Source organism: Jatropha curcas, chromosome 10 (genome assembly GCF_041381405.1).
Source record: "Jatropha curcas cultivar XTBG-Jc1 chromosome 10, XTBG_Jcur_1.0, whole genome shotgun sequence".
In the NCBI taxonomy this organism is placed as follows: domain Eukaryota; kingdom Viridiplantae; phylum Streptophyta; class Magnoliopsida; order Malpighiales; family Euphorbiaceae; genus Jatropha; species Jatropha curcas.
The window spans coordinates 4,063,036-4,089,512 of record NC_143160.1 but is presented as its reverse complement, the minus strand read 5'-3'; the positions used below and the strand labels follow the sequence as shown (position 1 = coordinate 4,089,512).

General features: G+C 35.2%; 6 protein-coding genes and 1 non-coding gene across 12 annotated transcripts; 2 read left to right on the top strand and 5 right to left on the bottom strand.

The window, feature by feature from the left end:
• Positions 1 to 510: 510 nt before the first annotated feature.
• Positions 511 to 4,966, bottom strand: NF-YC1 (nuclear factor Y, subunit C1). Of its 3 annotated transcripts, XR_016322936.1 has the most exons (3): positions 4,013 to 4,966; positions 1,681 to 1,747; positions 511 to 770 (listed from the first exon to the last, which is right to left on the bottom strand). XR_016322936.1 is itself a non-coding variant. In XM_037640378.2 (2 exons), exon 1 carries the CDS (start codon positions 4,699 to 4,701, stop codon positions 4,009 to 4,011), a length of 693 nt encoding a protein of 230 aa, XP_037496306.1. In that variant the 5' UTR covers positions 4,702 to 4,966; the 3' UTR covers positions 511 to 770. The 3 variants fall into 3 exon arrangements, 2 of the variants coding, with proteins under 2 accessions (XP_037496306.1, XP_012090689.1); XM_037640378.2 differs by lacking the exon at positions 1,681 to 1,747 and having other exon boundaries at positions 4,009 to 4,966; XM_012235299.4 differs by lacking the exon at positions 1,681 to 1,747 and having other exon boundaries at positions 4,013 to 4,964.
• Positions 4,967 to 5,898: 932 nt separating this feature from the next.
• Positions 5,899 to 11,338, bottom strand: LOC105648791 (uncharacterized). Of its 4 annotated transcripts, XM_012235297.4 has the most exons (3): positions 11,126 to 11,338; positions 9,032 to 9,138; positions 5,899 to 8,954 (listed from the first exon to the last, which is right to left on the bottom strand). In XM_012235297.4, exon 3 carries the CDS (start codon positions 8,823 to 8,825, stop codon positions 6,477 to 6,479), a length of 2,349 nt encoding a protein of 782 aa, XP_012090687.1. In that variant the 5' UTR covers positions 8,826 to 8,954; positions 9,032 to 9,138; positions 11,126 to 11,338; the 3' UTR covers positions 5,899 to 6,476. The 4 variants fall into 4 exon arrangements, with proteins under 4 accessions (XP_012090687.1, XP_012090686.1, XP_012090688.1 ...); XM_012235296.4 differs by lacking the exon at positions 9,032 to 9,138; XM_012235298.4 differs by lacking the exon at positions 9,032 to 9,138 and having other exon boundaries at positions 5,899 to 8,943.
• A 1,296-nt stretch (positions 11,339 to 12,634) lies between these two features.
• On the bottom strand, positions 12,635 to 16,258 carry LOC105648790 (protein NUCLEAR FUSION DEFECTIVE 4). The gene is made up of 3 exons (XM_089715691.1): positions 15,696 to 16,258; positions 13,558 to 14,495; positions 12,635 to 13,438 (listed from the first exon to the last, which is right to left on the bottom strand). The coding sequence occupies exons 1-3, from the start codon at positions 16,032 to 16,034 to the stop codon at positions 12,943 to 12,945; spliced, it is 1,773 nt and encodes a 590-aa protein (XP_089571817.1). The 5' UTR covers positions 16,035 to 16,258; the 3' UTR covers positions 12,635 to 12,942.
• Positions 16,259 to 18,816: 2,558 nt separating this feature from the next.
• On the bottom strand, positions 18,817 to 19,954 carry LOC105648789 (thylakoid lumenal 17.9 kDa protein, chloroplast). Its single transcript, XM_012235294.4, has 4 exons — positions 19,674 to 19,954; positions 19,486 to 19,600; positions 19,317 to 19,386; positions 18,817 to 19,203 (listed from the first exon to the last, which is right to left on the bottom strand). Exons 1-4 carry the CDS (start codon positions 19,952 to 19,954, stop codon positions 18,983 to 18,985), a joined length of 687 nt encoding a protein of 228 aa, XP_012090684.1. The 3' UTR covers positions 18,817 to 18,982.
• Positions 19,955 to 19,980: 26 nt separating this feature from the next.
• On the top strand, positions 19,981 to 21,458 carry LOC105648788 (mediator of RNA polymerase II transcription subunit). The gene is made up of 4 exons (XM_012235293.4): positions 19,981 to 20,121; positions 20,256 to 20,641; positions 20,828 to 20,920; positions 21,052 to 21,458. Exons 2-4 carry the CDS (start codon positions 20,258 to 20,260, stop codon positions 21,148 to 21,150), a joined length of 576 nt encoding a protein of 191 aa, XP_012090683.1. The 5' UTR covers positions 19,981 to 20,121; positions 20,256 to 20,257; the 3' UTR covers positions 21,151 to 21,458.
• TRNAS-UGA (transfer RNA serine (anticodon UGA)) lies at positions 20,061 to 20,142 on the top strand. The gene has a single exon. It is a non-coding gene; the product is annotated as a tRNA-Ser (tRNA).
• Positions 21,459 to 23,094: 1,636 nt separating the features above from the next.
• Positions 23,095 to 25,299, bottom strand: NPC6 (non-specific phospholipase C6). Its single transcript, XM_012235291.4, has 3 exons — positions 23,974 to 25,299; positions 23,576 to 23,752; positions 23,095 to 23,488 (listed from the first exon to the last, which is right to left on the bottom strand). The coding sequence occupies exons 1-3, from the start codon at positions 25,049 to 25,051 to the stop codon at positions 23,190 to 23,192; spliced, it is 1,554 nt and encodes a 517-aa protein (XP_012090681.1). The 5' UTR covers positions 25,052 to 25,299; the 3' UTR covers positions 23,095 to 23,189.
• Positions 25,300 to 26,477: the final 1,178 nt, after the last annotated feature.

The window sequence follows — 26,477 nt, the reverse complement described above, 5'->3', positions numbered from 1 at the left end:
GTAAACGCTGCTTAAGCCGTTTACTGTCCTTTTGCCGAAGGCCACTACCGTTTCAATAAACGATCAAAAACCTGATTCAGAAAACCAACTATACCATAAGGTCACCGCCGTTTCACTGGATTATTGATGAATCCTTCAAAACATAACCAAAAACCAACATATCATACCTTCTCATGTGTCCAACTGTCCATTGACAATTTTTTTTAGTTTAAACTATCCAATGTTCGAAGTCCATTGGCCTGATGGATTAATTTGGATTTGCGCCATCCATTGACATTCAACAGACATATCTTGGAACAGTATTGTATCTTTGCATTTTTATTCCCAGTGTTTTGCATACCAGTGGTTCGCTATAAAAATAAACGCAGTTATTCTAAACTGAGAAGCTGCTTTCGGATAAAAGGAGGATTTCTCAAGCATTACTCACTAGTTCTTCAGTGATATCTGATATAGTTCGTCTCAAAATTATAATCTCACATAAAAAGATTAGTAAATTAACAGGATAGAACAGATCGCCAAGAAAGGATATCATAAATCAAGAAACTGCACATTAGTTAGGCAAGTCACAGCAGTGATCATATTGCTGCTACAAAATTAAGTTAAAAAAAAGTTTTAAAGGAGTTTCTAGTTATGTATGCCATTACAATTAAAGACAGCTTCCACAAATAATAGCAGAAAAGTACATCATAGATCATAAGCAAGCAAAAATCCAAGTTGAATTAGCTGAGGCTCATTATCTTCCACCGCACCACTGCCTCTGAATTATTTAACTGCAGAAATCAAAAGGGGAACAAGGTTGGACAATTGTATGTCAAAGACCATGATCAAACAACATACATATTTTCTATTCAATATACAGCTCGCTAATTTTATGCGACTAACCTAAGAAAGTGAAAAATCAATGATGATGTATTGCAGAAGTCATAGAACATGCAGTTTTAAATGATGATGATGGTTGGATTGAATATGCTAACAGAAAAAAAGGCAAGTAATAAACCGTGTAAATTAATTCACAGTTGAAAACTGTCAGGTACAACTAAAAACTAGAAAATGAGGTAGCTTAATAGGTGGACCAATCAGAGGGTTTGAGGATTAATAGAACCAGATAGTGCTGCCTTATATTGAATATTTGCACTGATGCATTTATTGGATGATATATGTTCAGTGGGAAAGGGAACAATGAATGATAGGACAACAATATTGGGAATTTTGATTTGAGGACATGATGTTCATGCAATCATCAATAAGAAAGGCAACAATCAGAAACAAAACTGAAGATATTCCCCAAGTTCCTTACACAAAGTCCCACTCAATCTATACAATAAAAGGCAGCCTGGTGCTTATTTCATCTAAGCCAGAAAATTTGTGCATAAAGAATACAGCAGTTCTCTGCATTTTCTACATTGTGCACAGAATAATGAGGCCTGAGGCCTGATTCTCTAAAGCCATGACTTCTCAGCTTTTTTACTCATTACTGTTGTGGGACTTTCTTATGGTTTGACAATATAACGAAAGAAGCATGTCAAATATGTTTTGTGAAATCATCCATCATTCCTCAACAAAGGAAAAAAGTGCATATTGAAGGATGGGTCATCTCCATTCTATAGACATTATCTGACAGCTCTGATAATCCCAACATTACCCTTAGTGAGATTTACATAGTTGAAAACCTGGACTGACCTCTTATTTATAACTTCCATAGTTTCCCTGCACCATTAGGGACAAAATTTCCAAAACTAACATTTAACTGCAATAAGTAAACAAAAGGAATAAGAAATATAAAGAAAGTAAATGGGATCGTCAAGAAATGTCCTATCCAAGGAGGTCCAACTCTCTTTTTAACCTGAAGTGGATGAGATTAATTTTTTTCATCATACTTGGTTCAGCTCATGCAAGAATTGGGACTTCAGCAGCTTTAGATGTTTCTAAGGCACTTTCAGTGTTGTATTTTCAAGAATATCAAGCTCTTGCATAAGCACTTGAAAATTTTAAATTAGAATACTGGTTTAGGTCAAAGTATGGCTTCTTCCATTTATATGGGAAAACTTGAGATGCACAAAGAATAAAGCATATGGCAACTTGAGCAGTAAACAACTAGGCAAAGCTCAACCAATTTTTGTGAGCTAGAGACAAATGGAAGGAGTAGCTCTTGTGCATAATACAAACAAAAAATACAGTCTTTGAAATCTATCAGAGTAATTTGAGTTCAGCAATTATTATTAGTTCATGTTGCACCTTGCAATATTTAATGTGCTTAATTTTGTCAAATGCTGAAGGGAGAAAAAAAAAAAAAGATTTCAACACTAGAAACTAAGCCAGCTGAGTTGACTAGCTTATCCCCCACAATATAGCCAACCTCAAGCCCAAAAAGCCTCTTTGGAGCATTTTACAAGTAACAGAGGTTCCTCACATGCATCAAGAAACAAGGTTTGAAGCCAAACCATAAAAACTGAAAAGGCCAAAGAGGATAGGGCCCATATTGAAAGAAAGAAAGGAAGCAGATTAAATGAAAATATCTGGAACATTTCTCGAAAAGGATTATATAAAATATAAAAGTAAAAATTTGCAAAGCCACCTGCTACCCTCAAACTTGAATGTGGCTCCAACATTCCACCCTTGACTCAGAAAATGGACTTCCCCAAAAGTTATATGCAATGTTAAGCGGTGAAGCAACCATGGTTTTGTTAACAAGTAAATGGTATGAGAACAATATCACTACTCTGACACAGGACACACTCAAACAGGAGAATAATCAACCAGTCTTATTTCCAATTTTTACTCCAGTCAAAATGCTTATTTACTGGTTCAGCATGAAATGAAATCAAGTCCGGGCTTTATTGAATTTTTAACACCTATCCACCCTGCAAATTGCATAGAACAAATAAGAGAATGCAGACTCTTTTTCCCCCCCAAACATGAATAAGAGAATAAATATGCTATCTGTGACATTGCTATTATGCATATGTTATTCAAAAACTTCTATTTTTTAAGAAAATCCTCTTATTGACAGACTTATTAAGCAATATCATCAAAACAAAGGACAATCTGAACTCATTTTTAACTCGTGATTGTAAAACCTCAGAAGCTATTCTGTAAGAAACAAAACCACTGTTCTCCCTTATTCTTCAATTATTAACCTAAAACGGCCATTTTGGTCAAAGCATTGATATCATTTATCATTCATATATTCAATATTAAACTGCCCAACTTTTTGTTAACATCCAGCCAACTTCTTATTGTCACTCTTCTGTTACGCTTTGACCTTTTAATAAATTTTCAAATAGAAATCATCTTCACCGATTAATTTAGTTCGAAAACAGATTTTACTAAACTAGACATGCTCTTCATTATGTATGCCTAGCAACATTCTCTAAAGGGAGGACAATGATAGACTACTTTAAGCTGGATAAGCATCCATATGCTGCAAGCCTATGAGGGTTTTAGGAAAATACCAACAGAAATATAACCTAATATTGTATTTACTACAACCAACTATTTTCTTCCTTCCTTAGTCCCAAAGGTTAACTCAGTACTCCCAACATCAAATCATAAAGGAACAAAACCCGCCAAGAAACAACCACTTTAAGCATGGGCATGAGAAACAAATCCTTTCAACAAGGTAAATGAAGATACAGATAACCCGACATTAATTTCACAAAGTCTATAAGATTGACCAAAACCCTAAGAATTAATAGAACCACAAAAATAAACAATGTGAGGTCCTATGCGGCAAAAATTTAAGGAACTACCACGAATCAAAACACAGAACATGTAAACAAGACATAAAAATTCAAACAACACAAACTAAAACGCTCACATAACCTAAATCGCTTATCTCTGCACCCCAAAGAATATTGTGCTCGAATGAGTTAAAAAATCAAAGCAAGCCCTTATTAAGCTAAGCCCGGAACTCATCCTCACAGAATCAACGCAACACAACAAGCACATAATCAAAATTCAAATGCATTAAAAAAAAAAAAGCACAGAAATTAGGACAAAAGTGCATACTTACCCTTGTCCGTCAAGGTTCCCCTGCCCGCTGCTACCTCCGCTTCCATAAGAGCCATCCTCCGCCGCAGCAGCCGTTTGCCATACTGACTGCCAAGCCTGTGAAGGTGGCTGAACATAAACTCCAGTGGGATCCACGGCGGGCCTTCCAATCATCATTCCGCCAGGGCCGGCACCAGTGGGCTGCCCCATCGGAGGATAATAATAAGGCACACCACTGGCTGTGGCCCCAACCATTCCTCCAAGCCCGGCCTCATCCTTGATCTCATCTCTAGGCACAATATCCACCAAAAAATCAAATATATCAGTTCTAGTAATGGCTGCAGCGATGTCATTCTTTTGGAGAGTCCTACGCTTATTCTCCTCCGCGTGAAGCCAAGACCGTATAGTAAGCTCCAAAATGAAAAGCTCACAAGCCTTAGCAAACAGAATGGGCGCCTCAGCCGAGATCATGCGAACATCCTCATCAGCCTTCATGATCTTCTTGATGCGAGCGAGAGGAAGCTGGTGGTTCTTGAAATCATTAACCTGTTCGATCTCCTGACGCTGATAAGACCAAAACATTTGGAGTTGTTGTTGCTGTTGCTGAAGGAGGTGATGGAATGGCGTTGGAGCAGGCGGAGCAGGGGCGCCAGTGGTGGGAGCCTGTGGCGGGTAAGAGGCCGATTGGGCTTGCTGGCTGTTGGCGTCCATCTGATTGGCTAGAAATTCTTTTTTTTTTTTTACTTTTTTTTTTTTTAATTTCCTGTTTTTTAGATTTTGTTTGATCGATTTTTTATCGTTGACAAATGTTGGTGTTTTGGGGGGAGAGAGAGAGAGAGAGAGAGAGAGGCGCTTGTGTTGTGATGTGTTGGATTTGGTTTGAGGGTTTGAGAGATGAGATGAGATGAAGGGATAAGGTCGAAGGAGAAGAGAAAGTGTAATGTTAGGGTCCGTGTGATTTGGTGATTTGTTAATTTAGAAATACACAGATTCCCCATTTTTGCTTATCCTGTGCACCCGTCTATTCTATTCTGTTTTATTTTTTATTATTTATTACTATATAATTGTTTTTAGGAAAAAAAAAATTCTCTTAACTCTGCTTTGCATGTCCTTGTCTTTCACCAGACAAATACCTTTTTTGACCATTTCCAGTTGGAAATTAATTTGGTTTACCATAACAAAGTATTATCTAAATTATCAATTAATTACTATAGTAATTTTAATTTAGGCAAGTCCATCGGAGCATGATTTGGCGGATTTGTCACTTTTGAGAGGTTTCGAAAAGTTTCATATTTAAATAGCTTATTTTAGCAGTTACAGTATCTTTTAAGGGCAATTAAACATATAATTAGTCGGCCAATGATAGAGTAACCCCAGATAGAGATAGGCGTGTCTGCGCTTCTTACAGAGAAAAAGGCAAGGCATCTTTGGAGCTTCTTTTTCTTTACCCTTTTTTTTTCTTCTTCTGCTCACAAATATTTCTCCATTGTCCCTGTTGTAAGAAGCAAGTTCCAAAATTTTGACTAATTGGAGTCTCTAAATATGCCTATTAAAAGGAAGGGTTTTCATTACTTGCTACCAATCTTTTTTAAGAATCAAGATTCGGCCATTACTAAAAGCCTACCAGTCTTCAAAATCAAACCCCACTTCGCCACTTGCCAATGCATTATTTTATAAAATATCAATGCAAGGGAAGGAAAAGGACAGAAGGAGGCGCTTGTCTTGTCTGATATGGATGCAAATTTAACTAATTAGTCAAAATTTTCCAATATTAGACCTATTGTTTCCCTCCAAAAAAAAAAAAAAAAAACAAGAAGAAAAGCAAGATAGTGTCTCAATAGAATGCATGTCATTTTTCAATAAGCTTCAGGCTGCTTCAACTTCTGCAATCATGCTAGAAATGGAACAAACGAAAGGAATAGTTTGCATATGATAAATAATAGGTAGATCATTAAATGGAAGCTCCTATTTTAGGATGAAAGGGAAAATCTATGATTGAGGCCAGAAACTAAATGATTACATATTCCATTGATGCTCCGGACACAGGAGAAAGATGAAACTTGATTTCATCAGACAATGTAAAGGGTGAAAATGGTCCAAATTTCTCTGTACCATTAACTTTAAGATTGTCAAGCTATAATTTGTATTCAAAAGATATGCAGCTCCTGAGGCACAAAATTAACTAGCTGCAAAAAACAGTTCTAAAGGGTATTCAAAAAGAAAAATCAAAAGCATGGTGGGCAGCTAATTATAAGCTTAGACTAATGGTTGTTAAGCTATCAACTAACCCAGTAACCCTGTATGTAAATTCAGCCTTCCAAACAGTCTCCATTTACAGATGCAGCTGAGAAAAGTCTCACAGGCATCCCACAACTACGAAAACAAAACTGTAACCCACCGATGTTATGAAAGATGATAACTGCTGAATTAGTTTCTGTATAGACTCTTCTAACTCTTTTCCTTTTTGGCTATTAATATTAAGTGACCTAGTTCCTGTTTCGCCTCCTTTTGTACACTATTAATTTGTCTCCCTTGATTTCTCTCCCTTTATCCATCCTCAATTCTGCTACATCTTCTTTAGCAGCACCTTTTACTGCAATTTTTTCCTTGGTTGTTTCACCATTTTCTATCAACTGTTCTTCTGTAGCTTTCTTCACATCCCCAAGGGGATCCTTAGCTTTATCAGCATGCTCCACCGTCTCTTTCTCTTCAACTTCTGTTAATACTCTGAGTAGTTCCAAAGGCATAGATGCAGGATCAAGTTCCCAACAACCTCTAGGAGCATTATGACCTTCTTGACCCGTCAGCAAGTAAGAAGGGACCTGATGAGAAAACCGAAACAGCTCCTCTCTTGGAATTCTCTTGGTTTTCCTCGAGTCAGAATGTCGGCAAAACACAGTCTTGAAACCTGCAACTTTAACAAGAGGAGCAACAGTGACACCTCTCTCATCATTGTAGTCCTCAAGCACTTCCACCATGTCATACTTATGAATCACTTCGTCTGGTGTAAGTTCATTCCAATCAGAAGACCAATTCCTATAAATAGCCCAGATTTCGCCCTTGCTAGGGTATATTTGAATGGTCCCTCTTGTGCCTTTTGCCCACTTATTAACCTTGTGCGAAAAAGAATTCAGAGATTTATTAACTTCATGTTTGCCTATCCAGAAGTCTCCACTGGTCTTGTAAAAACCAGAACCAATCCAATTCAATGGGGATAATTCACGATTGCTTTTGGAATTAAGCCAACTGATCCGCATCCTAAATGGTTTCAATGATATCACGCTGTGGATCATAGCATAATATCGAGGCATCCCATCATCATCATCGTAAGCAGCCCAAACCTGGCAATCACCAAATGATTTTTCTGTGCGATCCCTGTCGAAATCATGGAAATCTGGATCTGGAACAGTCATTGATAATCGATCATCACCCTTTGTATCAGGGTCATCATTAGAGTTGGCAAGAGAACACTCCATGTGAGACTTGGTCTTGGTATCTAACCATTTGTGTCCATCAGCTTCCATGCCATTTAGAGGTGCCTTCTGCTTTTCTTTCTCCTTCTCCATCTGCTCTGAAACCTTCGATGCAGCTGATGGAATGCTACGGTCCTTAAGCTTCTTGCAAATATCCTTCTTAGCCTTATCCATCAAAATGTTTCGAAGTTCTAGCTGTGATAATTCCCTTGCCCTATTAAATTTATGGCTGGCAGAAGCTTTTCCCTTTTCTGTTTCAAAACCACCCTTTGGAGTGCCAGATTCACCAACTCCATTTCTGTTTGCCATTTGAATTCCTGTATAATTCATCCTATCATAAATGCGCCTTTTCTTCTTCAGCCTATCTCCTTTCTCCATAGTAAAGGAACAAGCATTAGGGGATCCAGTAGCTAAATTGGTTGCTGCTTCCCCGAAGGTGTGAATTTTCCTTTTAAGGGACTCCCCTCTTACACCAGTTGTTGGATCAACTGATAGCACGCTCCTAACATCACCCGCTTTAGCAAATGTCCCTGGATGAGTGAAAGGTCCCACATTTGCTATAGAAACTGGCTTCTTTCCTGAAGCATGCGCATTTTCAATCCTTGTGTGGTGAGTAGAATTCTGTCCTCGAAAATGAGAAGTCCATGTAGTGGATGGACCATTGCCATTTATAGATGGGGATGGCATCTCAACAGCGTAGAAAGGCTGACGGCAGTTCTGGCAAAAAAGGTTGTGGTTGATATAAGTTCGAAGGTACTCAAATTGTGTTTTGCAAAACAGGCAGATTGTCCAAAAGGTATTGAATTTGGAAAAATGAGAAGGTGGAACAGGCTGTGGATGCATGTCATTCTTCTGGGTTGTTGAATTTGAGTTGTTATTGTTGAATAAATTATGGAAACCATTCTGACCAGTTGGTATCGCAGATTTATAGTTTGGAATTTTCCGATAAATATCCCATAAATTCCGCTTCTGGTCATAGGCACTTCTCTTGGCTTTATCAGACAACAAACTCCAGGCTTCAGATACAATCTTAAAAGCCCCTTCAGCACCAACTGATTTATTTTTATCAGGATGAAGGATGAGAGCCAGTTTCCGATAATGTTTCCGGACTGTTTCCTCATTGGCCGACATTTCCACACCAAGGACTTTATACCAATCAACTTCCCCGTCAATTCTTTCCTCAGCAGATATATACACATCAAGAGTAGCTTGAAATTGAGAAAGACCATCAAGCCCAGGAAATAAGTTTTGAGCCTTCATTGCAAATTTTTTTGCTCCAGCAATGTCCCTTTCAATAAACTTCTTCTCTGCCATCTCCTTAGCTCTGAAAGCATCTTCTTTATTGCATTCCATCTTCGGCATGTCTGGAAATGGCTGTCCTTTGTAAGAATTGAGGCAAGGCCAACAGTAAGATCTCAATCACCAATATCCAGAATCTAAGCCCAGAGCTTCACATGCATCACCATGAATCTGCCTTCAACTGAGCAAGCCCTAATACACCAAAATAATTAATCAGAATAAATAAAATATCTCCACAAAGAAAGTAGATAAAATCTGAAGTTTCTCACTGAAAAGATACGGGCACTGTTCGTGGAAACAATACTTAAAAACGCCAAAAATAATAATTGCAGATTCTCGTGATCCATAAATTACAAAGTTCTTGACATCTGTCAATCTGCAAGTTCACTAAAGTATCAAATGAAATATCCGGAAAATATTTATGCATTCCATGTGCTCAATAAGAAACTTTGGAAGAAAATAGCTTCAGATAAATAATATTATGAAAAGTATCATCACAATGCCATGAATTCCATAGTTGTGAACACCTGTCCATCTAAAAACCTATTAAATGATCGAATGAAATAACTGAAAGTAATTTATGAAATCCAAAACATTCAGTAGTGAACTTCCAAGAGAAGCATAACAGGTTAAAAGATCCAAAATTATTAAGAAGCTTATGCTGCCATAATTTAAGTAGTACTTTAACATCTGTTCAGATGAAAAAGCTATCAACAAACAAATGGTATAACCTGAAAACAGTTACGAAATTCCAAGTATTCCATAATGAACTTCCATGCACGACAGGTTACAACAAATATGATTACAATGCCATGCATGTTACTCATTCACACCTAACTACAAATAAAATCATGCAATAAACTAATAGCACGTGAAAAGGTAAATGATCAACTGGTATAACTGGAAAGTAACAATGAAATTCCAATTAATTCTATATAGAACCTCTGCTGCACAAAAAATTACAACAAAAAAACATGATCACAATCCAATGCGTGTTTCTCATTCAAATCCAACTACAAGCAAATCATGCAATAAACCAATAGCATGTGGCAAAATAAAAATTCCATGATCCATTTGGTAACTAAAGAAACAATGAAAGACCATACAGGGAAAAAATTTATGAAATCCAGAACATTCGGTAGTGAACTTCCAAGAGAAGCATAACATGTTAAAAAATCCAAAATTATGAAGAAGATCATACTGCCATAAATTAAGTAGTAGTTTAACACTTTTTAGATAAAAAAGCTATAAACGAATAAATGGAATAACCGGAAAACAGTAACAAACTTCCAATTATGATAGTAATATCGTAACGAACTTCCAATTAAGGTAGTACACCATAACGAACTTCCAATTATGATAGTAATACCGTAACGAACTTCCAATTAAGGTAGTACACCATAACGAATTCCCGATTATGATATTATACCATAACGAGCTTCCGATTACGGTTGTATACCATAACGAACCAATTACGGTTGTATAACATAACGAACCAATTACGGTTGTATACCATAACGAACCAATTACGGTTGTATACCATAACAACTTCCATGCATGAAAGATTACAACAGTATGAGTGCATGTTTCTCATTCATATCTAACTACATACAAAATCATGCAATAAACTGATAGCACAATCAACTAGCATAACTGGAAAGCAACAATGAAATTCCAATTAATTCTATATAGAACCTTCGAGCACAGAAAATTACAAGAAAACATGATTACGATCCAATGCATGTTTCTCATTCAAATCCAACTACAAGCAAAATCATCCAATAAACCAATAGCATGTGATAAAATAAAAATCCCATGGATCTATTTGGTAACTAAGGAAACAATGAAATAGCATGCAGGGAAAAAGATCTCAATCTGATAACTAGTTCCCACTCAAAAAAACTGTGATCAAGTTAGATTTCTCTGCATGTTCCTTGATTCATGAGCTACTAAGGAAATCCTAATTCACTTTTCTTCATCCAGTAGTATAATTCAGCATCACGCATCCTACCAAACAAGTTATAGTCCACAATAGAACAGCAAAAGGACCCCAAAACTAATCTTTTTTTTAAAAAAAAAAAAAAAACAAATACCCAGTTCACAGATTATCTTGAATTTGCAAAAACCAAATATATATTAAAAAAAAAAACGATGATAAAGAGATAATGAGCATATCAAATTCCAAGAATAGTGACCAAACCAAAGTATCAAATTCCAGCAACTAGAACCCTATATAGTCTTTATCATTAGTTATCGACATAATGCACAAAGAAATGATAAAAAGAATTCCAAAGGGAGCAAATTTAAGTGTGAAAATGTTTTATTTGCATAAAATATAACCAAAAGAGAGAGACGAGAATTACCCATTTGCATAGAGTTCAACCAGAGTTACGCCATTGATGAATTAGCTCTTCAATTTTGATTTTTCCCTTTTTTATAAGCCACGGATCACAAAGAGGAAATAAAAAAAAAAAAATTCGCACTGTAGTTTTTCTTTTCTTTTCTTTTCTTTTTTTTTTTTTTCAAAATTTTTTAAAGCCTAATTGTACTAGTATAAAATCTACAATAAAAAAATGGATGGGTTTTTCCCTGCATTCTACTACCTTTTTATATGCAAAAACTCAGCAATTTTATGCATGGTTAAAACCCTAACCATGGTTAATTTTTAACTCTGGTTAACAGAATTGGACCATTTGCCATTTGTCTAAATATGGAAAATTTTATAAGGTAGCTAGACCAAAAAAATGGAAATTTCAAGACCAGCATTTGTTAATGTTCCATTTATTTGTGTTAAATTTTATAAATTTATTTTATGTTTAACAAGATTAATTAATCACTACTTTTACAGTTTAAAATCTTGTATATCCAATTATTCTTTAATGTCTAAATCTTCTTTAATAAACATAATAATGAGGTTAAATTGTTATATGAAAATTAAAATCAACCTCAGTTTTAATTAACTGTATCAAATCCAAAACCTTCAAAAGTAAATGACTTTTGATTAATACCATCTTCATCTCTATATCTATAAGCAATTTAATCAATATATATATATATATATATATATATGCTCTTTTTTTTTTCTTTTTTACAACTCTGAACTTGTAAATTCATTGGTTAATGGTTATTATCTAAGTATGGCACCTGGTTTTGACAGAGTAGGAAGGTTTCTGTGGTTCTTATCCTCTAAATTAAAGTTAAATGCATTGGAGGATTTTGGCTGTTCTGTTTTTTTCCTTCACACCTTTAGTCCACTTGTTTACAAGGCACATTTTTGTTTCTCCAAATGTAGACTATACACTGCAATGTGGCAGCACATTTGGATTGCCTGGCATTCATTTAATTGCCATATAAATCAGCATCCTCGTAGGATTTTGTTCATGAAAGTGAATCCAATTCTTGATTTTCATGCCCAAATGAAAAGGACAGCTCTTATGGCCTCTAATTTGGTAAGAAAATGCTAGGTCAGTACTTTGCTGGACTTTACTAATATCAAGTGCATACAAGTCATGTATGCACACAGATGATATTCTTACCATACAATAGAAATATTACCATTTTCTAGCATTCACTTTCTGAAAGTGCAGTTCTTCTGTTAGTGATACAATCATGTAAATCTAGAGAAAGTTTGGTCATAAAAGAGAAAATTCCTGCAGTCACAAAATACACGTTCATATCTTCATTGGAAGAGGGTTTTCCAGAAAATTGGTTGTCAGTACACATTAGTAGTGTGAAGGGGATATTTCTGGTGCATTTAACCAGATGTCTTTGCTGCTTGGTTAGAATATGGTTATAGGCAAACTAGAGACAATGTCACACCGACAGAATAACCTGTATAATATTGTAAGAACATGTTATTTACAAGAAAATAGTTTAATAAAATAGGTCAATTTATAAATCATGTAATGATCCTTTCTTTGTTTTTTCACTATGTAATGAAAACAAAATGTTACATGATCATTGCTTACAAATTGAACCACAGGTGCAAAGGGCTTCCAGAAAATGAAGGAAGACAATTTGTTGCAAGTGCAAGGATGTTTAATGAAAAGACTATCATTGTTTTTACTTTATGCAGTAACAAAAGGCTGTATCTCTATGCTAAGCAAGATGCTTGGCCATATCGTAGTGACTGAAATATTTAAGTGAATTGGAAGCAATTTTGAGTTGCTTCTCCTGTAACTCAAACATTGGTCTTCCCATAGAGCTGAGCATATACACTCCTAGTCCGACGAACCACAATCAAACTCAGGATCACTGCAATAATGCAAACACCAGACATTATCCCACAAGTGAGGGAATAACAGATGGAACCCTTGCAAGTAAGTGATTCCTCCCAAAGATGTGTAGTGCGCATAGATCCTGAATTTAGCTGTTGGATTCCAGCTTGTTTCTCTGCATAATAGTCGTATATGCCACTACCAATAACACCAGAGAATATTAGAGAACCAGCAGTACTTGACAGTGTGAGAAAATTGTACAAGGCCCCAAAACTCTTCAATCCAAACAGTTCTGAGACTGCAGCAGGTACAATTGCCCAATGAGCACCATAGCCAAGTCCTATCAAAATGCTCACAACGTAAATTTGTCCAGGCCATCCCATTGCATAATAAAAGAGTCCAATAGCCATGATAACCTGAAAAACAGCCATGGCCACTGGTCTTGGGTAGGCAAAATTTCTGCAAAAGGACAACCAACAGCATATTAAACTAGAATTAGGAACATATAGATACTAGTTACAGGAAAATAAACAACTCGTTATCTTCAAAGAAAAAATTCAAGGGGAATAAAGTTTCACCTAATGATAACTTCTGAAAAATAGCCACCACCAACACGACCAAGAAAGTTCCAAATGCTGATCATTGATACAAATATATTTGTATCTTCATATCCCAAAGATTCACAAATCTGACCCAGATTGTCAATAACCGTCAAACCGGATCCAGAAGCCAGTATGAGAGAGAAAAACATAAGCAAAAAATCTGCCTTAATTAATGCTTGCATTAAAGTGAAATCTTCCCCTCTGCGTGGACCTTTCTTCCGCTTAACTCTCACTGCTCCTTCTGCAGCTGCTTGGAATAGTTTAGCTTGCAAATGAGCAATTCGCTTATGTCTTTCTGAAGCTGGAAGTGACTCCATATCTGAAGGCTTTTCATCTTCAACCTCGCTTAGAATGACCTCATTTCCATCCTGCTCCTGCCTGGATATACCTCCTTCTTGTTTATCTGCTTCCGGAAGAAGACTTTCTTCTACTCGAGATCTTGGTTCAGAGAAGCAAACCAATAGAATGGGAATTGCTATAGGAAGCAATACAAGAACTATCAGAACAGTAGCAAGTAACTTGATTAAAGTTTGACTCAGATCAACTATGTCCTCAAGTATCAACATTCCCAGTATATAAGCTGCTAGTATAAGGCAGATGCTGTAGATAAATAAGAAGCTTGAATTATCAGATGGCCTGACTTGTTTGTGCCCTTCTACAGGTCTAACAATGAACATTAAAGCAATTACAACCATTGGTGGCCCAACTGCAACCATGAAAATCAGTGATGCTTCAGTAGGGAAATTGATCATAAGATAAATCTGAGTCAGAATTGCACCACTCAACCCAGCAAATCCCTTCAGTATCCCAACAACGGGACCCCGGCTTTTTGGGAAGTTTTGCACGCATGAAACTAGAACTGCAGTGTTGAAGTAGGTTTCACCATTTGTCCCCACAAATACAGCAATACAGAGCTGCAAATCAAAATATGTAAAATGTTACAACTTTCCCTTAGGAATGCAAAAACTGAGAATATAGGCAGAACACAAACCGAAAACCTTGACAATTAGAATTCTACATTATTTACCAATACAACACGCAGAATGTTTAGCATTGGCACTACAATGGAACAAATGAATAACAGACGTCTGGTCATTTTATTAATTACATGATAAAGAGAAAAAAAATGCTCAGCAGAAAGCAGAAAAACATTTCAGAAAATAATTTCACCATCATTGCTAGATCTTTGTCATGCATATCTCCAAAGTCTCAGGGACGAACACAGTTCCACTCATGACCCCACATCATAATAAAATGGGAGTATGTAAAACTAATTCTTGCAGTATCTCAAATCTTAGCTCCGGCTAGCGGGGAAGAGACACATTCATAAAAGAATAACCCAAGATAGCTTACTTCCCGGAAACAGAGTTAGATATAAAAGGCTTACTACAAGATGGCATCTTTCATTGTAGCCACTGGATACTAAATGAGCAAGCAGGAATCAGTAGTTACTTCAGAATGCAACCGTCAAACTTTACCAAACTAACATTTGTTGACAAGAACAAAGTCACTGCCTGATCGATTTGTCAAATTTAGTATCTCATTGCGGTTTTAGCAAATAAAAGCTGCATTAACTGAAGGTGTCCAATTTTATTAGAAATACATAGAATTTGTGCGATTAAACAAAGTTCCAATATGTATCTAAATATACGTTCAAAATCCAATGAATTCTCTTAATTTCTATTTGAATATGAGTAACCAATCCTCTGTTTAGAAAAGGGTTCTTTTCCACGGGCCTCAATCTGAAGCTCTCATGACAAACCTAATGGATTCCCTAATTTATTTCTTATAAACCAAATTGACCAGTGCCTTAAGCATGATGTCCATTAAGGATTTATATAACAGTTTAACCACAAGCAATAACATAACCATCGTCACTGCAATCACATCAAGATTCTTAAAATTCCCAAAAACTAAGCGTACCTTTCTCCACACAGAAGGGATCCACAGAAAAATCAGAACTTGGTCGCAACCAAAGCAGAGTCAAACTCCTCAAAACCCCCAAAGAACAAATATTTTCATGGAAAACTTAGACAGAAGACATCCATAAAGACAAAAAACTAACAATTAACAAAAAAATCTCCAAATTAACTAGTAGAAAAGATTGAACTCACCACCCAGAGAGGCAAAGCAGGCAATTTTTGAACAACTATTAGCCAAACCAAGCCATACCCAACAACGTTCTGCAGAGCCCCAATCAGCAAAATGGCCCAAATGGGCAAAACCTCACACAAAGCACCAGCCACAAGTCCAATGCTATCACCCAAGTCCTTAGCCACACCAAGCATAGCCACCTGCCTCTGGTTGTAACCCATGGCGCTTTTGATCACAGGTGATATACTCCCAAACAAGTATCCAATCCCTGCACATGATTGAACCCACATTGCACACACAAAGACAAGCCATCTGTTGTTCACAAAAGCTTTGAATTCTTCATGCAAACGCTGAATCATCCTCCGCTGCTCTGCTAGAAATTAAATTATCAGTTACGGATCTTCAAGATAGGTACAAAAAAAACCAATTGTTTGGATACTAAATACTAATATTTTATTGTTAAAATAAAACTTGCGGGACAGTGTTTCCTGTTCTTGTCCTCTACACAGAGCACAGCAACTAGTAAAAGCTCAAAACTTTCTACTCCCCCTAACCTTTGACGCCACAGGCTCGTGTCCCTTTCTTTTTGCGCAGAGTGGACATCATATACCCTACAGCTTATCAACAGCACTTATCGCTCGTGTATAATAACTGGTTATCTTTTTTGCTCAAATTTTCAAAAACAAAAAATGGTATGCCATATCAATAATTAGACTGTATCCAAAATTAATCAGCACCAGTGAATTTCAAACATGCGATAATTTAAGTAAAAAAAAAATTAGGGTGTATAAAAAATTTATAAATATTAGACTATAGAAAACAAAAAATAGATAAGTAAGAGTAAGTTGGTATTTGTTTTGCTTTTATTCAAAACTTTTTTTTATGTTAAATTAACATAATAAAAAAATGAGCAGAGTAATTGATTTTTCTTTCCGATAGGTGACAAAAAATTTAAACCCCACACGTGTATAAGAACAAAATTAATGGTAATTATCTAGAGTAATTGTATCTGCCACAACTTTGATGCACGTGGCTTATGACAATTCAATCATACTTATCTAATAATTAAGTGAAAACCATACATACTATCAGCCAAATTCAACGGAAGAATATCTCTCAACTGTAAATTGCTTTAATTTATTTATTAACTCTAAATGACTAAAAATTAAAAATAAATTATTTTTTTAATATTATTATCTGATTAGTTTTATTTAATTTGTGAGTCCAATGTATTAAAAATTAAAGAGACATTGTCCGTCTCTATTTTTAGCGAGTCTCTTAAAAAGCGTGGTCCAATTTTTAGTTTTTTTTCTATTTATTTATTTATTTTATATATTTTTTTTATTCGAGTTTAAACTTTTTCTTCGTAAATGGAAGAGTCATATTACCATTCATAACTTCTATTTATTAAGACACATAAACTACAATTCATAGTTACATTCGAAATACTCTAAGAGCAGCTCCAACGGATTATGGATTGTAGCTTATCTAATTGCCAAATAAAAAAAATGGACAGTTTTCGGTACTACTGTCTATTCAATATGTCAAGCTCACATGTAAAAAAAAAAAAAAAAAAAAAAAAAAGTAGATACGGTAAAGCATACCCTTTATATTCTTGACGCTAAAACTATTTACGCTCAACCTATTTCTTCTTGACGCTAAACCAATAAGTTTTATTTTAATTAAAAATAATTTTAAAATAATAATGCACATCATCAAAAATTTTTATTATGATTAGATGCATTGAAAAGTCCGTTTTCAAATTCCATATCCATGGACAGATTTATATCCACGTCACCGGTATTTAATATGTCATGTAAGCAATAACTTACCGTCACAATGGAGTTGGTCTAAGGTGACCGGGCTCCTCATTGTCAATTGTGTGTTGTTGACCCCAGCATGAATAAGCATGCCACGTAAATTGTAAATTTTTGCCATTTATATATCCAAATAAAAAAATTTTGAAAATTCATACGCCAAACTGCAATTTAATCCTTAACAAAATTTTAATCCCACACGTGTATAGCAAATAAATGGTGATTTTCCAAACGAATTCTATCAGCCACAGCTTGGAGACACGTGGTTTATGACAATTCAATCACAGCTACCAATAGTACTGTTTTTGCTGAATTATCCAAAAGTACTCTGCTCCCTCCATTCCATATTATTGTCCATTTTGTAAAAAGAAAAAAAAAATTATGATTTCATTTTCCTTTGGTGAAATCAATATAACATTATACTAGTATTATTTCTAAATATATTCTTATTATCATAAGAATGTAATTAATTTTTTTATTTTTCTTCAAGAAGACATTTTAATATCTTTTCAAAAAAAAAAAAAGCAATTTTAATAAAATATGAGCCCTACTAATGATTTTACGAAATTCTCTAAATCGACACTTAATATAAAATTGAAGAAATAATCATTTTTGTTTATTAATTCAATTTTATGAAAATTTTAAATTATTGAAATAACGTTTTCCACACCGAGTATGATGACTGGTGGTTGAAACAGGCAGATATTTTCTGGCCATCTACCACAAAACTCTTTTTTGCGCTTGAAAAAAGAAATTCTCACATAATCAAAGATCCACAACTTGCAAGCAACGGTCTGTTATGTTATATATATATATATATATATTCAAGTAAAATCCTTTCATAAATAAATTACATAAAAAAAAAAATTTCAAACTCGAGTACAGTACAAAAAGAGAAAAATAAATAAATTTTATAATAATTATTTATAATTTTAAATAAAATCAATTTTACATTTTATTCATTTCAAATATGATAACTGTGTCCTCCTTCCTCGTGAGTTTTCACTTTTCAGTCGCTCTCATTATAATCAATCAGATGATATACTGTACTCATGAATAAGTGCTTCGGACATGTGTATTCAATGTGTTTGTTACCCATGTAGTCCTTTTATTTTGGAGATAGATGGTTAATCCCGATATTGACCGTACGATTTGAATCAGACAATCACACAATTATTACAGACCTTTAAATCATTCAATTGGTTTAATCATAAATTGATTTTCGTCTGAAACAAATTAAAAAAATTCTGAATGATCTAATATATATATGTATATATATTTATTTTCCTGTCACAGATAATTTTGTTTCTATAAAGATGTGATCTTGGTTGAGTTTTGTTTTCATATTCAATTTATGAGTTTACAAATTGAATAGAAGTTACAGAGTTTATCTGAGCAGTGAACCAAATCTGACTCAACTCAAATTTCAATATCACCCAAGTCATTCAATCCATAATATGAAGCAAATGGATATGTAAGGTTAAATTAATCTAATCCATAGAATCAAAACTTGGAGCATACCATCCCAATTGCTCTATAATTTTCTTCATTCTTTCCTCCTGTCCTTTTGAATCTCCTAAAGCTGTAGTAAAGGGATACACATAGGTAACTTTTGTGGCCATACACCTATAAGCAACCACGTCTCCTTTTACCAGAAATTCAAGCACATCTCTGCCAAATCCTCCATCAACTTCTGCTTGTAAATATGTACCTGGATTTAGTTTTGTAACCATATAAATATAATCAATATTCAAGAATTTTGCATGAAAATGAGAGCACCTGATATAGTACTACCAAGTCATGAATTCAGTTTAGTATTCTTACCATTTGGAGCATCTTCAATTACTTGAATTTTTGCATTTCTCTGTGTTTTCAAGATTGCTTCCTGCAATTTCTGCATAAAGTTTGGGACCAGAGTAGTTCAGTATGTATGTATACAAAACTGAATATTTAGCCATAAAGCAACAAATAAGACAACTGAATTTCTTTAAACCTGAATTGCATTATCTGTGGAGTCATCAGGAATTGTCAATGGGAATGCAAATGATGAAGATTTCGGATTTGTTGATACACAACTTGGATTTGTGGATGGACAAGGCCTAATTTTCCTGCAACAGCATAACAATATAAAAAATCATAAAACGAGGACTCTAAAAGAATTAGTACATAACACATACATACCCATCTTCTGGTCCAAGGATCAAGTTCTTGGATTGAGAAAATGGAGTGGTGGGAATGACAGGAGAAGATAGAGAATTCGGAGAAGGGATAGCCAAAGAAGGTAATGGAGAATTTAAGGTCACTGTCAGAGCTAATGACAGTAGGTTAGTGAGGAGAATTGGTTTTGGGGTAGGAATTTCTAAACTGAAGTTTAAGAAATGGAAACGAGGAGAGACTTTCTGGATTGGGTTCTTGGAGGAGGCGGAAGGACGTGGAGGAACGACATGGCCTATCAAACTCATCCTTGTCCAACAACCAGCTTCCAAGTTCTCTCTCTTGACCAGACCAAATACTGAATTTCAATTTTCTATTGTCCTTTATATTATAACTTAACCTTTAAAACAAAGCGTCGATATGTCCGAGTGGTTAAGGAGACAGACTTGAAATCTGTTGGGCTTCGCCCGCGCAGGTTCGAACCCTGCTGTCGACGTTTTGTATTGAATTTTCCATTCCTTTTTTAATTCTTCTTCCTTCTTTTTAACTTTGGATAGGTTTTTTTTTCTTTGTTCTTAACAATAATCAATTGGAAATTGTGAATTACAGAAATGGAGGACACGGTAATGAGTTCAATAACACTCCCCAAAACGACACAAGAGCTTGCACTCGAAGGCCAAAAGCATCTCGAAGAAACAATCCAAGCTGCTTACCAGATCCTTTCTTCTATGAACGACGAGCTTTGTAACCCTAATTTATGGTCAACAACATCCTCCGGCAATTCTTCTACTGTCAATACAAACACAACTTCACCGATTACTGCGGCTACTAATGGCGATGTTGCTTCTGATGGAGGCCACCACTTGGACAGTGGCGGTGCTGGTGGTGTCGGTGTTGGTACTTGTAATGGTGCTCTCGATGAAGCGAGGTTTCGGTATAAGAATTCTGTTGCTGCTCTTCGTGAGGTCCTCGCGGCCATTCCTAATTCTCAAAAGGTAAAAGGTCACAGCTTTTTGTGTTGTAATGCTGAGAAAAATATCAATTTTGGTTGGTACTGTGAATCTGATCGCAAATGTTGTGCTTATTTGCTGTTGATTTAAATTGGTAGCCTCATCTTGCGAAATTTATTAAGTATAAAATTATTAATGATTTTTTTTTTTTTTTTAAAAATCTTGAAACAGGCAAAAGCATTTGAAACCACGAACAGTTCAGCGTCTCCAGCAGATCATGCTGAGGTTGAGAAATTGGAAGAGCAAGCCTCCAATCTAAGAAAGGTATTTTGGTGAATGGTAAATTTGTTCACTAATTTATGATATTAGATTCACTAATGTCTATTGGAGAGTGCTATTTTGGGTTTCTTTTACTTTTGTTTTTCTTTCCTGTGAAATTGTGCTTTTTTATGTAGGAACTTGTAAACAAAAATGCGTGCCTGAAGCTTCTCATTGATCAGTTGCGAGATCTTATTACTGACATTTCCACATGGCAAAGTCCTTGCTCTGTTTGAAGTTGATATATATGTGTATGAGGGATAGAGATGCCTGCAAACTAAGGCTAGAGTGAAATGTCTGTATGAGGTGATCTTATCTTCACATTACTTTCACTGTTAAACTTCTATATCGAGTTTTGTAGGAAGACAAGATAACCTGTGAACGGTCTTGATTTTAAGAAGGAAAATAGGATTCTGAAAGAGGAAAAAAATGTTCTTATGAGAGAACATGTGAGGGCTCTTGTATGCCATGATATGTTCAGCATTGTGAAGCCTCTATTAAAATGAATATCTGGAATAAGTAGCTTGATTGATAGTTGCAATGATGTTGTTTGTTCAATCCAAATATTATGAAATGCCCCCTGACAAAGGCGTTAATATGTATGTGTGAATTCTGTTTTGCGGGTTTGAGGCCTTGATTCTGAACTCAAATTATAGGTAGTTCCTAATGCAGGCCCCAACATGTTTACTTGAACTAGCCAGTTTTCAGTCTGGAGTTGCTTATTTTGGAAGCTCACTCTTGCTTTGCAAATATGCTAATTTATAATAATTGTGGTTGCACATTACATTAATACTTTTAGCTAATAGCGTGAATTGTAGTGTAAGTGCTCTCAATCTTCTAATGTTGGTGAGTGCAAGAAAAATCATCTTTTGCCTCTCCTCTCCCCTTGCTTCTGATAATGCTTACTTTTGACTGTTAAGAAGCAATTCCTCGTTATCCTTAGAGCCAAATGGTGAAGGCCTTTAATTTACCATCGTAGCCACACAAAAATTTGGCAAGGACCAATTTATTCGGGACTTCACATCTGGTTCCATCCATGATCCAAATAATGCTAAGGTCTAGCAATTCAACTTTATTAAGGTCTTTGGCCAGGTTTGCATTTGATCCATTCCCAGGTGAATTTTCTATATTCCATAGTACCCACGTTTTAATTTAGCTATGCATAAAAACTTGGGATTCATCATTCCTAATTCCTTCTTTGTCATTCTTGAGCATGGTAATTGACCTAATTCCTATCTCCATCTTCTGATCTCACAATTTACTTTGATTCTGTTGCCAATGTATTGAATAAGATCTATAGTTTATCTATAGTTTTTTACTTATTGTCCTTTTTCTCTTTGGATAGTTGTCTCTGGAATGGTACTGTTGTGTCTCAAAATAGTTGTATCAGTAACTGAATGATTACGATGGTAATAGCAAGTTGACTTTCTGGATGCACGTTGTGGAATCTTTCTTTGTGATGCCATGTCTGTGAGAGCCGCTTATAAAAACCACATTCGGAATTTAATAATCATGGAACTTCGTGCACGATATCAAAATTGTTGAGCAATTTAAAATTTAGCAAAAATTATGATGAATTTGTTTCCATGTTATGCTGTAGAAGTGTGCATGGGAGAGAGAGAAAGAGCAGGAGAGGGTCATACGTCTATACTTAGGATATGACGTTTTTCTAAATGCAAAAAATATTCAGTTTGTTAGACCCTGTGGCGTTGACAAAAACCGGTGACTGGCTACCTTGTCATTTTGCACCTGTTCTCTTCCCCTTACCTATGGTTATGCAAATTATACTACAGACTTTCTGTGCTTTATGTAAAAGGGTGAAAATGTTAGGCAACTCGTATAAAATACAATAGAGTTTGTAGTTTCTTCTGTCAGCGTCATCGATGGCAAAATTCATGGATTTGAGCCATGCATTTTGATAATCATTTACGCCATATGTTTTGGCTTTTTTTTTGGTCGCAATGAGCAAATATGGATCTATCAATTTCTGCTGTCTTTGTTGCTCCCATCTGCATTCAAGTGCGGATCTGATCCTTTCCATTTGCATTTAAAAAGCAATGCAATTTGGCACAAATGAAAGTTTGCAGCTTAATTAAGTTGTAAAATCTCTTTTATATATGAAAACCTTATATCTTATGCAAGCATCTAAAGATGGTGTTCTTGTGATTTACTGCTTGCCATTCTTGAAGTAATATTTTACTAGCTTTTATTGTTTCCTAGTTTGAACAATTCAATAATTCTAATAATACACAAATTATGTATTACTAGTTTACTACTAATCATGGACTGAAGATCTGGTAGTGAGGGATGACCTCATATCTACAATGGCAGATTGATCTGCTCCTAACTTAATGGCTTCTTTACTGGCTCTTATAAACCTTGTAACAGCACCTCTTACATATTCATGAGCTTCTCGCACGTTCATCTTCTCGCTCATCCCATCTGGAAAACTACTCAAGAAATGATCGCCGTTAAGAACTGCTGCTAGTTGAACTACTTCACTCTGAAACTCAGATAAGCTACTCTCTTCCTTTGCTTCTGTGGTTCTCAAAGGCAACACGTCTGGCAAGGTCTCTGCAAGCAAATTTTGATTGAATTTCTTATTGCTATACAAAATGATAATAATAACAACAAAGTAACAAATTAAGATAAGATTAATACCTGGACAGTCAGTTCTTGGAGAGGATAATCCTTGAACAACCTCTTCAAATGTGCCTGCCCATGCATCCCTGTGAGTTAAGAAGTTGGAGGAGAGGTTGAACATTTTCTTTATACTTGCAGGAATTGAAGAGTGCTCAAACTCTGAATTTGGAGTAGGTCCTTTTGGACCACTAATCACTACAAAAGAAAAAATAGATAAATAAACAACAACGTATAGATCAATAAAAAAATCAAAGTGGGAATGAGTTAAACTATATTGTTATACAATCAACCAAACCACATTTTATCTTTCAATTCCCGATGGAAAATTTTGAAGTCCTAACTAACTTGACCTCAAAATCATAAATTTACAAACTTCAATCCAATATGATGAAAGCAACAAATTAAATTAAGCTTACCAGTGCCTTTCTTGATCCAAGGAGAGACCATAATAGTAGGAACACGAACCCCGAGTCGGTCAAACTTGAAGAAAGAAGGAGCAGGGCCAGTGTTCCCATCTGGATTAGGAACATTAACATAAGGAGTCTTGACATGATCGTAAAACCCACCATGTTCATCATAAGTAATTACCAAAAGTGTCTCGTTCCATTGAGGGCCGGCCCTCAGTGCCTCGTAAACCTCCTTGACAAGTTTCTGGCCATTGGCAACATCATGAGATGGATGGTCATCATTTGCAGGCACTCCTTTAAGGTCAAAATACCTTGGTTCAATTACAGTTAAACTAGGTAACTTTCCATCTCTTGCATCTTTCTTGAACTTCAAATCAAATTGGTGAAACTTAAAAATGTACTTCAATTTCCTCATATTCCTATAAAACAGAGTTGTGGGTATGTTTTGAAAATAAATCCCAAACTTTTTACCATTCTCATGAAGTGAATCAAATATTGTCTTTTGAGGATACCCTTGAGCCAATTGCTTCTTGACATGGCTAGTTGAGCCATGAGAAGTAGCGGAATATACAAACAGCCTATTGGGTTGTGTTGGGCCAGGGATTGAAGAAAACCATCTATCAAAAACTGCAAATTCTTTTACTAAAGCAGCATAAACAGGAACAGATTGAGGCCTAAAACCCTTCATGACAGTTTCAGAGAGGTTTGGGGACAGAGTGAGAGCTTGTTCAACAAAACCAGACATGGAAGGAATTGAGCCATTACCAAATACCTGTTGCTCAACAGCTTCAAAGGAATGGCCAGGATCTGGATCCACAAACTCTGCATCATCAGTAAAGCAAATGGATTGTGGGTTTGGTTTCTTGGTTGATACTGGGTTACATTCTCTCCCTGTAACTCCATTAATTTCCTGATTTACTGCTTTCTTCATCCAACCAAGCATGTGATCGAAAGATCTGTTTTCCATTACCAAAACGACAATGGTTTTTATGGGATTTTGCTGTTGGGCTGTAGAAATACATGATACAGCAAGAAACAGCAAGAAAATGAAGGAAAATGAAGGTTTTTTAGTTTTGAACCCTCTCATGATTGTTTTCTTTGAAGAGGATAAGCCTTTCAGACAAATGGGGCTTCTTTTATCTCTGGCTTTAAAATGGTGGGTATTGCTTTATAATGGAATCGAGAACAGAAAAACGAACTATGTGTATGTGACTGGAATTAAATTTTTAGTAGGTAACTTTGCATGTTAAGTAATTGGCGTATCTTTCTTCGGATATTTTTGAGTAAGAAAGGATTCACTGTGCTAGTTCTGGTACAGACACCAGAAAAGAATAAAGAAGCTTCTGGTTTTTATAATTATGGTGTTTTGCTTTTCATGCCATTTTTTAAATGCCAAGTGACTAAAGTAAAAGCTGGAAAATGACATTTGTTTCTTTATAAAAAGATTTTCTTGTTTCAAATTTTTACTACGATGAAATATAAACAATGAACAGTCTTCAATACATTCACTTAACCAAATCCAAGTTTTAATATTACATTTACGTTTTAAACCAGCCGTTAAAATATTTATATCACTTTAATTTAATTTTTTTTAAAAAAAAAAGAAGAAAAAGGAAAGCTATGTCAGCAATTTCTTATACTGCAAATATTTAAAGAAACCAAGAGATACTAAAATTTAAATTTTCTAACATAAAATGGAGCATTTGACTATTTAGGTAGAAGTCCAACAACAGTCAAATTAATAAATTTTGGTTCTTTACATTCAAGTGTAAAGAAAAAGAAAAAAAAAATTAAAGAATAATCAGAAGTAACCACACAGTTGGAATTGTTGGGACCAATTTGGTAATTATAATTGTGGTAAGAGAATCATTTTGATATGGTAACAAGTGGGTGAGAGCACATAGATACATTTCTGCTGGCAATGTGCAGATCCTTCTATGTATGAACACTCACATATTTTCAATTGAGAATGAAAATTAAGAAACAATAATAAAACACAAAAAAAGTAATGCTGTTTGACAATTACAAATTTTTTAATTTATATATATCTATTCTTCACAAACCCAGTTAAGGTTACACTATAGCAAATCATTCATTATGACACAAGTCAAAAGGGTAAATTGGGAAAATAGTGACATGTTAACTGTTAAGAATATGAGATGTTACAGTGAAATGCCAATAGTGATAGTAATAAAGAAATAGAAATGCATGTGCAATTACCTGTGAAAAAGTACAAAATATTATTGTATGTATGCACTTTAGGGCTCCCAAAGTGACACATCATAAGTGGGAGTGACGCTGAAAGTAGGCTAACTCTCTCTCTCTCTCTCTCTCTCTCTCTAAACACTGAAGTCACTTTTAACATCTTTAATCACTTCCACTGTGCCCTATTAGTGACTAATCGTTGGAAGTTCTGCAAATTCCAATTAAATGAGTATTGTTTTAAAATTTTGAATTATTTATTTTGGCATTTTTTAACCAAACTTCTTGACTTCTTTTCTTAATTTTTTTTT